Source organism: Protomyctophum parallelum, assembly GCF_964188405.1.
Source record: "Protomyctophum parallelum genome assembly, chromosome: 3".
Classification (NCBI taxonomy): domain Eukaryota; kingdom Metazoa; phylum Chordata; class Actinopteri; order Myctophiformes; family Myctophidae; genus Protomyctophum; species Protomyctophum parallelum.
The window spans coordinates 47,004,688-47,021,056 of NC_139698.1; the positions used below are offsets into that span (position 1 = coordinate 47,004,688).

At 42.1% G+C, this 16,369-nt stretch overlaps 1 protein-coding gene across 3 annotated transcripts in view; it reads right to left on the reverse strand.

Moving 5' to 3' along the window:
- Positions 1 to 11,046: 11,046 nt before the first annotated feature.
- The window catches only part of hace1 (HECT domain and ankyrin repeat containing E3 ubiquitin protein ligase 1), a 31,307-nt gene continuing 25,984 nt past the window's right edge, over positions 11,047 to 16,369 (reverse strand). For all 3 annotated transcript variants that reach the window (XM_083761381.1, XM_083761380.1, XM_083761379.1), the window contains 4 exons: positions 14,322 to 14,420; positions 13,151 to 13,221; positions 12,831 to 12,944; positions 11,047 to 11,868 (listed from right to left, as the gene is read on the reverse strand). In XM_083761381.1, the coding sequence (XP_083617507.1) occupies positions 11,766 to 11,868; positions 12,831 to 12,944; positions 13,151 to 13,221; positions 14,322 to 14,420 (387 nt within the window). In that variant the 3' untranslated portion in view covers positions 11,047 to 11,765. The remainder of the gene's footprint in view (positions 11,869 to 12,830; positions 12,945 to 13,150; positions 13,222 to 14,321; positions 14,421 to 16,369) is intronic.

A 16,369-nucleotide genomic window follows, 5' to 3' on the forward strand; every position in this document is an offset into this window, starting at 1 on the left:
GTGTGTGTGTGTGTGTGTGTGTGTGTGTGTGTGTGTGTGTGTGTGTGGGGGGGGGGGGGGGGGGGGGGGGGGGCAGGGGGACTCGCTCAGCAGCCATGCGCCAAACACTCGACGGGATACGTGATTAGGTAACCTCATTTTGTTTTATCCAAAAACAAAAAGAGAAGGTTTCCGATGGATTTTGTGTGTAATTAATGGAGTCCACCGGACCACACGTGTACATTAGTCTAGAGAGGGATAAACATCTACACAGCCAGTCTCGCATGGGAACACACTGTGCTAGCTAGCTCACCTGCTGGCTGGCTAGAAACGATAACAGGGGAGGGAGAGAGAGAGAGAGAGGCACTGAGGTATAGAGGCCAATATGGCCGTGTATTGTGAAAGAGGTTAGAACAACAGTGTGATGACACGGGCCTCAGAGACAGAGAGGCAACAGGAGACACTGTGGTGAATGTTGCAGGCGGAATGACAAATTATATTGATACGAGCTGACAGACCTTGCATATTCAATGCCGCTTTGGAAATGCTACAACCTGGAAAGGAGCTCGTTCCTGCTTACAGTATACCGGTATACCTTGTAGGGAGAGCTCCCGACTATCCCACTCACAGCCAGTGTTGCCAGATGTTGTGAGAGAAATAAGCAACCAGGTCTAGGAAGCCCAAAAGAAGTGACTTTTCCAAATCACCGAATGCTTCTTTAATGATGGAGTTTAATTGTGCCGAGTAGGGAGATGTAGCAGAGCCGAACGACAAGATAAAATATTATGCACACTTTCAAAATATTGGTTAACTCTATATGTGAGTTTTCTGGCTGAAAAAGAGTCGCTTATAATAAGCGGACATGGCAACATGTCTCACAGCCACCCACCTCTCCAATCCCACGCCCCCCACCCCCACACCTCTCCATGGCCTGGTTGGTTGGCTGCAGCTCTGCTGGGTGAATTAATGAGTGAAAGCAGCTCCTGTAACGAGGGTGCCAGAGCGCGTTAGGTCTGCACCGCACTCCCAGTAACTGGCTGTGAGAGCTTCCGTCTGCTCCAATGTGGGCCACGAACCACGGAGGGGCCAAAGAGAGGAAGGTGTTACGGGGAGAGAACTCGTGATGTTCCTCCAAAAAAGGAATGTGTAGGGGGAACTATAGCTGTTGTTGGATACGGCAGAGTTAATTTGGGCTTGGGTTGAAAACAATTCAAGTCATCTCTTGGACCTTATCGGTGTTGTGGGAGAACATTCTCCTCCATATTTCAGCCTATGAGCATAAATTGTACGGTAACCGGAGCGCTCGCCCCCAAAACACAAACGCCCCCATTTGTTTCTTCCACTTAGACCGCTCGCCCCTCGGCAGTTCTTGTTTTCTTTGTTTTACTGGTTAAGGTGAGGAATACATTTAAGGTGAGGCATAGTTTTATGGAGGTTACGTTTAGGAATAAGGTTAGGTTTAGGCATAGTTTTACTGAGGTTACATTTAGGAATAAGGTTAGGTTTAGGCATATAGTTTGACTGAGATTACGTTTAGGAATCGATAAGCAGAACCGGAATCGGTACCGGACTCGAAAAAATCCTAACGATACCCATCCCTAGGTGTAGCCTAGGCATGGTTTTACTGAGTTTTAGTTTACGGATACTGATGGCGACGGTTCCGAGGTCCGTGTTTTGGGGCAAGCATTCCTGTATTCAACTGTGCTAAAAATGTGGGATGACAATGGCAACATCACACAGGTGAGCCTGATCAATGCATGCAAATGTAATGTAACTTTAAGTATGCCTTTGCCTCCTAAATGCTTACTAAGCTCCTGCTGCATGATTCCCCGCACACCCAGGCGTCTTTCACCCATAATTGAATCAGCGGTACCAAAGAGACAAGGTGAGCCTTAATAACCACTCATTCTCCCCCGGTGAGGATTGGGCTGCCAACAGTCGTAATTAAAGAGACAGGTAGGGAGTGATGGCGGGAGACTTGTGGAGCCTTTATCAAACGTGATCCACGATCTTGGCTGGAGATCAAGTCACTAACTGCAGAAAATAGCCGTGTTCTAAAGCCAAAGAGAAACCACTAGAAACTGATGGAAGTGCAGGCTGCTTATTTTGTGCAATTCAAATTAAAGGGGTTTGATCGGGGTCATACCTATATGTTCCCATTATCTTATGCATTAATGCATTTTCTTTCTTTCTTTTCGGAATTAAAATTCATTACATTTTTTCACTGTCATCTGGGGACCCCCTGGGGCTGCCAAAAAACAGGTTGAGAACCACTGCTCTATGAACCAGCTGTCAAAAAAGAAAGGACCTCTCGGACCTCATAGCTGGTATCTCCCAAAATGGGAGATACCAGGTACCATTTTCTCGTCTTGGCTTTTCTGTAGTCTAATACAGTAATTAATTTAGCATGGGGTTGGGGATGGATGGGTAGGAGGAGGTAAGACGAGTAGCTCAGAGCAACTCATTAAAACAAAACAGAAGAAACGAATGTGAACCAGCAGCTCAAAGTCAATTTTTGGGAAGGTGAACTCAGTTAAAAAAAATGTGAACTGAACTTTGAGCTGGCTCCTGTGAAGTGTGAACTTGTATAACACTGCCTGGCTTTCCATAGTGTGTTGGGGGGTAGGCACTCCACCATCGCTTCTAAAAATAGGATTCGGGCTTTGGTCAGTGATTTCATTTTCTTATTTGAAAAAGAAAAAATGAAATTAACTCTGCAGAGTTATCTGCAGAGGGTCATCTCTGCCCCCTGCAGGGTGTAAAATTGAACTGTCTCGTATACGGTAGGCACTAGGCAGTCTCACATTTCCCCTGTGGGAGAGAGCTAGTGGACAAATGAGATACTGGTTGAAATCCCTTTATTGTGGTTATGAATGAATGAATGAATCCACTCAGAGCTATTTGAACAAACAATAGCTGGTACGAAGCTACGAAACGTAGGAATGGCTTATGGCTTTCAACATATACTGTATAGCCTGCTGCCTATACACGTTTATGGATTGGGCACTAAAGCCACTGTGTTAAAGATACTCAAGTCAGTGTGTGTGCGTGTGCGTGTGTGTGTGTGTGTGTGTGTGTGTGTGTGTGTGATGAACCAGCCAGAGCTCTCAGGTGGTCTGGGACAGGTCCACTCTGGGCCATCTGAACCCAGAGTTAAACTGCAGACTAAACGTGAAGCAGCGCTACACTGGCCCCCAGACTACATGCAGTAGGTCGATAAGATTGGCTTGAAGTAACCTACTGGGAATGATGTGTTGATAACAGTAACCTACTGGGAATTATGTGTTGATAACATTGAAGTAACCTACTGGGAATTATGTGTTGATAACATTCGAAGCGGGTGCTTTCATGCACCATTAAAATCTGGAACAAACTCTCAAGAAACTGCAGTTATATTAAATCAAAGCTGAGCTGCCTTTTAATTGAGGCTTTTATGATGAATTTACTGTACTACACTATTAAACCATCCGTTTTATTCTAGCTCATTCTTATTTTCTATGAACTATTTAATAAATGTTAAGCATATTTAAGGATTTGTGTAAAGCACTTATTTATTGCCTTGCTGAAATGTGCTGTGGGCTACAAATGAACTTGCTAGGATTTGCCTTATAATGCTTGCTGCCACAGCAGTGAACAGTGACCAGATTGACCACTTTAAACCTATTATTTGAAAATAACCAAATAGATATTAAGTTGGAGTTCATCGACATGAAAATGTTTGAAGATCACTGGCTTAAGCAACATTAGGAAGCAAGCCCAAATGAGCAAATACACTTTAGAAACAAGTCATAATAAAAACATGCAACACGCAAATAATATTTATAGAAACATGATCAGTCACTTCATGATAAGCAGACTTGGCAACACTGGTTCCTTAAGGCCGCTTTCTCTCTAATGGAGCAGCAGAGTGACAATGTACATGAACATATTTTCAGCCTCATTGCTTTGAACCATTCCAAGCATGGCGTGTGTGTGTGTGTGTGTGTGTGTGTGCTGATTGTCTGGTGCAACTGAGACCGAGAGGGCATGCAGAATGGATGGGTAGTATGTAAGAGAGAGAGAGAGAGAGAGAGAGAGAGAGAGAGAGAGAACTCAGTAGGTTATACAGGAACAGACACACTAGAAGCAAGACAATAGTGGTGAGATACAGAGTGAAATACAGTAGATTGTTATAGAAACTGCCCAGCTGTACGAGTGCACGGGGAGAGAGAGTGAGAGAGAGAGAGAGAGAGAGAGAGAGAGAGAGAGAGAGAGGTTGAACAGATGTAATCAGTGCGTGTGGATGTGGAGGTAATAACTCCACAGGGAAAGCCAAGGAAGTGCATCTATCTCTGTCTGAGGACACGGTGCAATCAGGAAAAACCTCAGCCAGCCAGCCGATGAAGAACCCTGGGAGTTCAAAGGTCAGATACAAGCCACTTCGCCAACCAACCCGGATCACCTACAACACAAATCCAGCTGCACGTTGCGGGGCGGACCAACAGATGACTTTCCGCCGGCAGAAGGCAGGCAGTAGAGGACAATTTGATTGCACGAGAAAATAGGGCCTTGGACACAGAGAGGGTCCAGCATAGTGATGGCTCAAGACATGTTTTCATTTTTCGAGAATGACAAACAACCAAACTGTAATTGCCCTCTGCCAAAGTCACTTAATCCATTTTGTACCAACTGTCTTTCAGTGATAGAGTACATCAGTGATTCTCAAGGTTTTTTTTGTATTATTTCAAGAACTCCCAGTTTGATATGTTTTAGGCCACAGCCCCCCCATTTCATACTAAGCCCGTCACAGACTAAGAATTTATGTTGTCAAATCTGATCGTCCAAATGGTGCCTATAGTCGACTGGTAGTAAAAAAAAAAAGAAAAAGTCATGCTAAAAACATGATGTAGCCTAACAGAGCAGGGGTTCTCTACAAATTGGCCGCTACAATAACCTTAACAATAGAGAAAATACATCATAAATAAATACTGAAACCAGTTAAGCCTTAACCTTCCTTAACCAAATTAAGGAAAGTTTATGCATGTACTATATGTTTACTATGTCAACTCTTATTTTTTTATTTTCCAGCCATTCAGTTGCAAAAAATAAAATATGTTTTTGGCAAACTATTGGTTCATTAATATAACAAATAACATTTGATTGAGATTGCAGTCAAATCCGACTCCCTCAATCGATTAGTTAGACTAATTGAGGTTAGGTTTGATACAATTTTTTTTGGTAACCTCCGAGGCCCCAATGTACACTGTACAATCGTCATTGTTTATTTAAGTTTGCAAATTGATATACAGAATGTGAGACGAATTGATTAAAAAACATTGTTGAAATAAACTAAAAAGCACAGGACCAAGGTACAACAAATCTTATGGAGTAAATAAACCAAAGGCGACAGGGGTCCACATGGGGAGGGGTTGGGTGCTCATAGGCTGCTGGCTATAACCAATGTAAAACAGCACAGCCATCTCTCTGAGGCCTAGACCAATATACTTTCATCATCACACCACACCACACCGCATCACCTGCTTTGAGCTGCAGGGCGTAGATCAAAGAGTACACACACGCACGCACGCATGCACGCCCACACCCCGGAGTCCGTACACTACCTTTCCATCAGTGGTGTCCGAAAATAGCAGATCTAATAGTCAATCAAGTTAAGCGAGCTCTAATAGCAGATCTAACAAAAACACAGCCAAAACACACACACACACACACACACACACACACACACACACACACAAGTTACAGATCGTAAGGTGGTCCCTGACCCCTCCATTCGGTGGTCCATGACGCCACCGTTGAGAACCAGCGGGTTAGCATTTCAAAGGCTTTCAGAACACCATGGGAATATAGCAACCTTCGTGTGTGTGTGTGTACACTGTGGATTGTTTCCATGGCGAGCATCCTGTCCCGTCCATCATTCATTGTTGAGGAGAACAGGGGTTGCCATGGGGACCAGGTAGAGTGTAGCGAGGAGGTGGAAGGAAGGTGGAGGTCAGAGCCAGTGTAACGTGTTGCCAGGGCAACATGCTGTTTAGTTGTGTAAGGAGGAGGCTGGTTAGGAGCCCATTATAAATATGAATCAGAGCTATTATTATTATTATCGTTATTAATATTAATCTAGTACTTCTTTTTTTTTCTTGACACATTGACATCATGAATACATTTTTTGTACTCAACTAAATCGATTAGTAACCAGCTTAGTGGCATTGGGGTTAGAAGTCATACAAAGACAATAAAAATCGCACCAGTGTACATAAATCATCTCATTCCGGCCAATCACAATTTAGTTAGTTAGTGTAGCCAGAAAACTATTCCACAATCTCGGAATGCTATAGAGTCTGGAACTACACCTCCCAAAATCTGAGTAAGGAAGCTGCCATTTCCGTTTACGAAAATATATTTTAAATTATCTTTACATTTTATTTCTTTATTTCCTTTTCTGCTAAGCAGCAAGCTATGTAGATGATTAGATGATTTCTATTTCTATTTGCAAACGGAAGTGGGGAGGAGGCTCCACTTCCGCTTTATATTTTACTCATGACAGCTCTTCCGTTGCTTCAGACTGTATGATTGAAGCATTTGGAAATTGCGAGAGGCAACAGTCTGGTAACACGAGACTAGTGTTTGCACAAACACTCAAAACTGGCCATTCATTGTCAATGGCATTCAATGTTTGTGTTAGGACAATGTTTGTGTTTACACAAACCCTCAAAGCTGGACATAGGAGGGGCTAGCACCCCTCAAAAATGGGACCCATATCCATGCCCCATGGATATGGAAATAATGGGAATAGATTAAGATGAATAGATTAAGCTGGAAACAGATTTCTGACAGCTGCCTGAACATGCCCTCTTTCAGAAAGAAAATTAAAATCCTGTAAAATAAATATTTTGTTTTGGAAAACAAATGCTGAAATACCGAATAGTAGGAATGACCCTGCTACACTAAATGGAACATAGCCTTAATTAATATAATACCATCTCTTTAAGACCATCAGAATTAGTAAGGAAAAGGCCCAATGTCTTTCCAATATGGCTGCTGTGCAGAGCCTACTAGTTGTCTTGGCTTGATGTAAGCACAAGTGATAAAACTTGCTGGGCATTTCCGCCTGACGCACCGCCGACGGTGCCATGACAGCTTGAGAAACTAGAGTAATAATGTGTTGCTAGGCTGTGGCAGCACGCTGTTGTATGAGGGTTATCAATATGTCTGTACACAGACAAATGTGTCCATGGCAAAGACTTGGTCTTGTCCATGGCAACTTTTAGATTTTTTACACACCATTATAGTGTTCTTATTTTGATCATAAGACACAATTACTGAATGCCAATCAAGTCTCAGGGTTTTCTTCAGAATATGTACGACAGAATAGGGACGCCTCCCTCGACTCTGGACAGTCTGTATCTCGAGGGAAGGCAAGCTTGTGTGACCCACAACACCACACACTGGGCTGGGGCCACACGCTGTATGCATGGCTAAATAAGATATTACAACAACAACAACACACACTGGGCTGGGGCCACAGTTTATGCATGGCTAAATAAGATCTCACAACTGTTTCTACTGTTTCTAAGTCCTAAAATAATAAGGACATTAAGAGGCAGTGGTATAAAATAACTACCGGTAAGTACAAATTTGAGGCTTAGGCATAGTTTTCAGTACTTTTACTTCTACTCCACTTCATCTCAGAGACACATATTGTACTCTTACTTACTGCAATTATTTGAAAACTTTAGTTACTCGTTACTTTGTAGGTTTCTATTACAAAACATACATTAACCACTTCAGCCCTATATACATTTCAGACATTATTTGAATCTGATGATCTTGATCTGCAAGCTTGTATAACGTATATATATATATATATATTAAAAAAAAAACATTTACACGAGTGACCATCTTCTGAGTACTTTCTACTTTTGGTATTTTAAGTACATTGACATTTGATACCAATACTTTTTTACTTTTACTCAAGTAAATTTTGAATTCCAGACTTTTACTTGTAACAAGAGTATTTCTACACTGCAGTATAGGGATACTTTTACATAAGTAAGAAAAGTGAATACTTTTTTTCATCACTGGACCAAGACCTAATGTGTGATTTGTGAAACAGCGAAAGGACGCTGTATATATGATCATGCAGGGACATTAATGTATGGGAAAAAAACCCCACAAAAAGTTAAAATATGAAGATACGAGGCTATATAAGAGATATGTGGCAGAGTGAGTTGAGCAAAAACAGCGAGGAGGAATGGGCCAGTGTAAATGTGTTGTTAGGACATTGGCTGTTGTGTGAGGAGGCTGGTTAGGGGGCGCTTAGCACCAGCACACATGCTGCTCCAACTCTATGTTGGACCCACAACACCACACACACACACACTGGGACAACACGCTGTCTATCTAGACATGCATTGCAGACACACTAGGGCTGAAAATACAATCTATTATTCATTTGTTGCTGTTGGGTAGAATGTTGCCTCTCATCATATTTTTTTGTGTTTTGTTTTGACGAATTCTTCTATCGAGAACTTTTTTGAATAATCGAGAGGCATGTTTTTCCTAATATTTTTGAGCGGTGGCACATTGTATCCGTCAAAATCAATTAGGGAAAATTGCTAATCTACAAGGAAGCTTACAATGCATCTTTAAGCTTGTAGATTTATTTTGCTCCCCTCGGCTCGCGCAGTGCAGACTGGCTTCCAAAATGTATAAGTCAAGTCTCGCACATTTTCACACACGTCATTGATCGACTTGTATTTTCCCCAAAAAAATGTTTTATTGAGAAACAAATCTCTCAACACAACATACATGTACAGTGTTTATGGTAAAATACACAATTTGATATTGTGGAAGTCATTTGCAGAAATGTCTATAAAGGCTCCATTTTTTTATCCGATTACAAAATGAAAATACAGGCGAGGCATTCAAAACAATACTGATAAATAATTTTGAAATATAAATGAATATTTACAATCTCGTCGCTCAGGAAAAGAGATTTAACCCTTAAATTGAAATTGTTTGATGCATTCCCCAAACATAATATCCCTTTTTCCAAATTAAAACAAAAATATTTTCAGCATATATTTACATTTGTATGTATTAAAAAAAGAAGAAAATAAACAAATGGAACCCAGCTCTAGGGGGCATTATTTGGCACCGCTGACCAAATGTTCATCCCATCTAAATCCTTGTTTCTGCTCGCAGCCATCAACCACTTAAACCCCACTATCCGTATCCCGGGGAAAGCTTTCGTAGGGAAACGGCACACATTGAAAACTTGTCGATCTGCTGTTTTCAGCAAAAGTTTTCCCCACAATAACAGAAAACTAAAAATAATCTGTTTTAGAGCCCTGAGGGACTTGGGTCAACCATAGAGGCTTTAAAGTGCACTACCGCTGCCAAATACAAGCCTGCAGGTATCAAAATAATTATTATAACATCGCTGTCAGGTGGAAACCTTGTATGTCCAAAGCAGTTTGTGTTTTTATTATTACTATTATTAAAAAAAAACACATTTTACACAAGTGAGAATAGGCGAGCTACCAGTTCAAAACGTGTCGCAAAATGCAACGCATTTTTCGTTTGTAAATCTCCTGTTTTCACTACTTTTGTGTGACATTCTTGGCATTAATGTATAAATAATAAACGGGAACAGAAGTACACCTTCACAGAGGGATTACAACTGTAACTAATATGCTAAATATAGTCATTATTATATATAATGTCCTGCCTGACAGCAACGATATGATGTATATATTTTTTCTGTGTACGACTACAAGGCAACCCAGAAATACAGCTACAGTGATTCTCAACCTGTGGCCCGCAAGGGTATTGCAAATGGGACCCCCAAAATAATTGGCAAAACACTAAGATGTAATGATAATATAACTATAAATATTAAAATAAAAATGATAATGTAAATTCATTGTTGATCGCTAACAGAACACTTTCAAGATGTTCAAGTGTGCCCTGATCCAGAAAAGGTTGAGAAACACTGCCATAAGACCAATCGACTGCAAAAACGAAGAAAAAAAGTGACATGCAGTCAACATGACTGTATGTCACTACATGAAATCATTGCATTTGTTTATAATTCGTGAAAGTTTGCTGTTTTTTGGAAAATGTTTTGAAATAATAATACATAAACCCAGTGTTTGGGAAACAGTGGTCTAGAGACCAATGTACTTTCTTTCCTCTTCAGACATATAGCAAACCACAACACAATACCATACCGCATCACCTGCCAGAATTCACACACTCACTACACTCCATACTCTGGAGACACACACACACACACACACACACACACACACACACACACACACACAAAGGCTGTACCCTAGCCCTGTTTTTAGGACTCAAACTTTGGCAGGACTTTTCGAGCGAACATCCGAACCATTTGGTTTGAATTAATTAATTTCTAGTGCTTTTAACCAGGTTGTCTCTCTCGTCTTTCCCAACACACACACACACACACACACACACACACACACACACACACACACACACACACACACAGAGCGTCAAGTGGCTGCTGTGCTGTGACATGCGAAAATAACTGATCTGCACCAGCGGTTTCAAAATGAGCCATGACTTTTCAAGCAGCCCCCAAAACATGGTAATTGTGAGTTGCCTACCTGTACAACTGTCCATATATTTTGTGGTATGATCAAAAATGCTTCCCAATGTCTCTGTGAGCTTGCTGGCTGCAGTGTAGCTTGCTCGTTAGCTGTCACTCCTGTTCATTAGCTGTTCATTAATTTGTTTCACCTGTGTACTCTCAGAAGCGCATTGAAGTGAAGTGGGCATAGTGTGTGTGACTGTGTGTCAGTGTGTGTCTCACTGTGTTAGTCTCTTAATTCTGCCATCATGCAGGACTTTCAAATTATTAGATAGTAAGTTATTATGCATGTCGCATTCTCGCAGAGATATATTTCGGAGTAATTTTTTATTATTTTATAATAATAATAAAAAAAAACGAATGGTTCAAGGCCATAAATTAAGATTCGAGTGCCAACCCTAACGAGCGAACATTCGAACCCTGAATGTTCGGGGACAGCCTTAACACACACACACACACACACGATTGATACAGTATTTTGGCAGATCTTTATGCCTATGGTCTATCGTTGATCAAACAATGTTGGTGGCCATGGTAAAATGGTTTTGGCAGTTCAGAAGAGAGAGGTCAGAGCCTGAATGCACAACACAACTAAATCCAAATCCATATTATGAGTTTGGTTGATATTTATGCAGCCGATGTGTTCGTTTTTTTTGCAACTTTCAACCACCTATGTTGGGTCATTATAGATATTTATTTAATTTTATATTATTTCTTTATTTTCCAAAAATAGCGCATCTACAAGCTTGCACGTTGTGTGCTTGTGATTTTCTATTTTCAATATATATATATTTTTTTAATCTACGTTTTTCAAATTGATTGGAACTGATGATTTTACACATTTTTGATAACCTGTCAGTCAAAACATTGGTTGGGCTAAAAACGCTATAAGAACCAAAACTCTGAACATGCATCTCTGAACACAACCCTGTCCTCTGCAGCCTTTTAGCCTTTAAGAATTCATCATACCCTCTACCGTCCATATGCTTCTTCCTGCCAACAACAGTGCTCCATCAGAACAAGTGGGCGTATTTCTTTGAGTCGAGTCGTGAGTTTGGGGGGGAGGGGGGGTGGGTGTTGCATGTTGTTCCCTGTGCTTAGGCGTGAAGTCCCCGCGGCGCACGCAGACCCCCCCGCACAGCGTGTCCGCGGGAGCGAGGAATTGACGTCACGCCATGGTGTACCCGTAGCTCCCACAATGCAGCGCTACCAGCAGCCTGTCTCTGAGGACTTCCTGGCTGGGGTATTCGGGGAGTTTCAGCATGTTGATGCTAAGGGGGAAGAAAAGGAGTGGTGGTGGTGGTGGGGATGGAGGGAGGGACAGATAGAAGGAAATAAATCATCATGGACAGACATTAGCCCAGCCACAGCCTGTTCAAACCACTGCTGTGCCCACGACCTGGCAAGTGGTACCAGAGTGTCATGAGTCATAACAACATAAGACATAGAAAGGTAGACGCCTCCCTCGGCTCTGGACAGTCTGTATCTCGAGGGAAGGTAAGCTTTTCTAGGCTTTTAGTGCTCATTTTGTTTTCCATTCTTCACTGCTAATTATTTTCTTTTGCTCCCATGAGCTGCAAACGTGAAATCCGGCATAAACAAGGGTTTCACCGATACCTGTAATTGTGTTGTGACAATAAAGTTGATTGATTGATTAATTGCCATGGTCAGCGCGATGAGGGCCACACCACCATGGTTCGCCGGGCTGACTGATGCCACGCTATTATGTTCATGTTCGTTCATTCCTGTCATGCAGAGAACCTGTTCCCCTGTTTTCATTGTACAGAAACACTAGCTATACTGAGACACCACCACACTGCCCTCTGGTGCTCACTACAGGGTGGTGTTGTTCCATGCTGCTCTAATTTCATGTCTGACTGTCACTATGGAGGCAGTGATGCTGTGTGTGTGTGTGTGTGTGTGTGTGTGTGTGAGAGAGAGATATACGGAGACAGAGAGCGAGAGAGCGTGCGCGAGAGAGAGAGACACACACAGAAGATAAAGATGTACTGTACTGTACAGAGCTGGTAAAGGAAATCTGTAGAAACTGACATTTCCTCGTCTTCACAAGGGAAATGGTGGTTCTTTGTTAAAACACATTTTTGGAGGTTTACAATTAGGAAAATATTCTGGTTGGCCGTAGCACCGGAAATGGCAGATGTAAAAGCTCATCGATCAGGTATGTGGGTTATGGTTAAAATAAGTATAGTGATACAAACATTGCAAGCATTACCAGGTGCTGGAGGTAGGCAGCATGTTGGAGGTAAATGGCACAGCAGCAATAGTGAACTTCTGTAATCCACTCCCACCCATTAGATAAGCGAAGCCTCCATGAGGGACCCTGGAACTGTAGGACAGGGACACAGAGGAGTTGTTAAAAGCGCTGTCACAAAGAGCTACAGTAACAACAATGCCTGCCAACAGCAGGGGAATCCATCCTCGGTTTGCTAGCTTAGGCACTTTGTTACGTTGAGGACCTGACTTGACTTTTCTTTTATGTTATGATGGGGGTTGTCTCTCCGCTGGGAGCAGAGCAGAGCAGAGCACACCAACCTGCCGGTGACAAATTGCAGCAGCAGGACTCTCTCCTCCTGGGTGAGACTCTCCACCACCTTCCAGAACCACTGAAACACAGGGATCCATGAAGGTGTCCATTATACCTCTACTCCGTCACATCTCAGATCACATGTTGGACTTTTTACTTACTTTATAACATATTATTATTTAAAACATAGAATGCCAGTGACCGAGAACTCTGGAGGACCCTTGTCGACGGCCTATACCCCAGTAGGGGTGTCAGGCGTAAGTAAGTAAGTACATAGTCTACATCTACATTAACCAAATATGCCCCATTTTATACTTTGTGTATTCGAAAATAGACGATTTGCACAGGTCAGATTGCGACTTTTGACATAATTTTGAATGACGACCTATAGTGAAATAATACTTTCACTTTTGGTACTTTTACTCAAGTAGACTTTTGAATACAGGCCTTTGACTTGTAACAGCATTGTGGTATTGCTACTTAAAGTAAAAATAAATCTGTGTAGTGAAGCCGTAGAGACCGTGCCCAAATCCCACAAGGGTTTGCTGTCAGAGATGTATTATGTTTTGATGTTTATAGTTGTGCATCTGTCCACAGGTGCTTTCACAACATATAAAATGCACACTCTCTCTCATCTCGGCGAGCATTACAGCACAACATGCCCCTGGTGGTAATAATAACGGGCAGAGATGTAAAAGAATGCGGTTGTGAATAGTTGAATTGACTCGGACGGCTTTCTTTCATCTCCTCATGTGGCCACATGCAAACCGAATGAACACACTGGCCCCCGACTGGAATGAATCAAACACAACATCACAATAGTGTTTCTATCCCCTAGGTCAACTATTCACATGTAGATCGGCTGTCTTTGAAAAAAAGAAGAAAAAAAAGAAAAAACAATTGCCCCTCCTATGCCCTTCTTTGTGTGTCTGTGTGTACCACGGAAATGGAAATTTGATTGGCTGAGCACGGAATGTGATGTATGATTATAAGAGCGTCCCTCACTTCACACAAGTGTGATTTTTCCAAAACTTTGCCTGTAAAAACAAGTGTCTATAAGTGTTGATCTGGTTAATCTGCAAAAAAAATACATTCAGAGGTGGAGGAAATAATGAATAAAAGATCCAAATGATTCAGATAAATAAGGCTAAATAAGGCCCCTGTGGGGGCTGAGCCCACCTGGATGATTGGCTCCTGGAGGCTGTAGCCACTGGTGTACTCTGTGTTCCTGTTCCAGTCCTGGACATCCATCTCTGGCATTCCTGACAGCAGCAGCTCCTGACAGCCGCGTGCGTGCACATACGTGTGTGACACACACACACACACACACACACACACACACACACACACACACACACACACACACACACACACACACACACACACACACACACACTTGTATTACTATAATTGTGAGAAATGTTCTGTGGGTCTTGCTGCCAAAAAGCTGCAAAATGTGATGTTTGAACTCTTGAGATATTGGCCCAGGAGGAGGTGGCGCTAATTCTAGTGAATTCCCTGGTAGAAATGTCAAGTCCATGGAAATAATATGACACAACTTTACACTTGGTTGTATTACCTTGGTGAACCTTTTCATTAAGTCGTTATGTTCACAATTGCTAGTGTCAAGTGTTCTTTAAGGCCTCATTCACACGTATCCAACACCAATCATGCAAATGTTTGGTCGTTTTTTAGGCCACCACAATGCTTTTCCAATGGGAGTCACATGGTTTGACCAAACATTTTTGTTTCATGGGGGATGGGGGGGGGGCATTGTGGTGGCCTAAAAAACGACCAGACATTTGCTTGATTGGTGTTTGATACGTGTGAATGAGGCTTCACGCAGCTTGTTATGGGTCTTTCTAAACGGTGCTCACATTAATTGTTAATTGAATTATTTATAAGAAGGGTCACTCCCCTTTCCCACCCAACCGTGAATTAGATTTACGGTTGTAGTCGGACATTCAAGATGGTGGATTTGAATTATCTGAACAAGAGGCTTCAAAACAAGGTCTCTAGAAACCAATGGGTGACGTCACGGTGCTTTTGACAGTCTATGTCTCTATGAGCAGAACACATGACAGTTCACAACACAGACAAAAATAAATATGACAGAGGCAGCTGATCAATCAGCAGTTCCTATTTTTAGCATCTAAAGAGCCAGTCTACAGCACACTGTAGGCTATGCGTTTTTCATGCTGTAAGCACACACACCACTCGTGCAATGGTGGGACGTAACTAAGTAGGCTTCTGGACTTTACTTGAGTATGCCCATTTGTACGAGTATACCCATTTGTACTCTTAGAATGTTTTTTGTCCTTTTAACTTTAGGTACTTTAAGTATATTAATGTCGATTGACAATTCTTTTGTACTTTTTTCTCAAGTAAAACACCAAATACAGGACTTTCATACTGGATATTGGATTTTTATATTGAATGGATAAAATCAACATGGAAGATGCTTCTGAACATGTTGCTAGTTTGACCACTTCAAATACTCTTTAAACATGAAATAACTTAAAGCATTTGCTTGCATTGGCTATATCATGCTTCCATATAAGACCTTCCTATATGGAATCCAAATGACTGAAATCAGTTGTGGGGACTGAGAACTTTCATGATCCATGATTGCGGTACTGCTACAAAACAAATTCTGAGTACTTCTTCCACCACCACACTTGTTCGTGTCTGTGCTCCGAGGCTTGTGGGCGAGCAACGCCACGTCCGCGTGACCGAGGCATGTCCAATTACACGGGTAGGGATAATCGTCATGGCACCCTATTGATCGATCCGCACGGAGGACGGCCGCGCGGAATCTGCCGACACAGAAACGAGAAAAAAGGAAAATCCATCTCCTATAGCCGGGGGGGAGGAGTCTTCAAGGTGACACCACCTCCCATCCCCACCCCACAAAGACAAAAAAAAAACGGAGACAGACATGCCTAATCAATCGCTGAATCAGACCAGAGCAGACAGGTGACGAGAGTTAAAACAGAATGCAAACAGAGGAAACGAGAAGGTTGGGTGGGGGGTAAGAGAGAGGAGAAATGAGGGTGGGTGGGGGTGGCGAAAGGAGAGAGAGGATGTAGGAAGGCAAATGATAATCAAATCGACTTAATCAATCATATCATTATTTTTGTGGCTTTCGCCTTTATTTCATATATTTTATGGAGGGAGGGACAGACAGTAGGGTGACAGGAAATGGGGAGAGAGATGGGGGGATGACA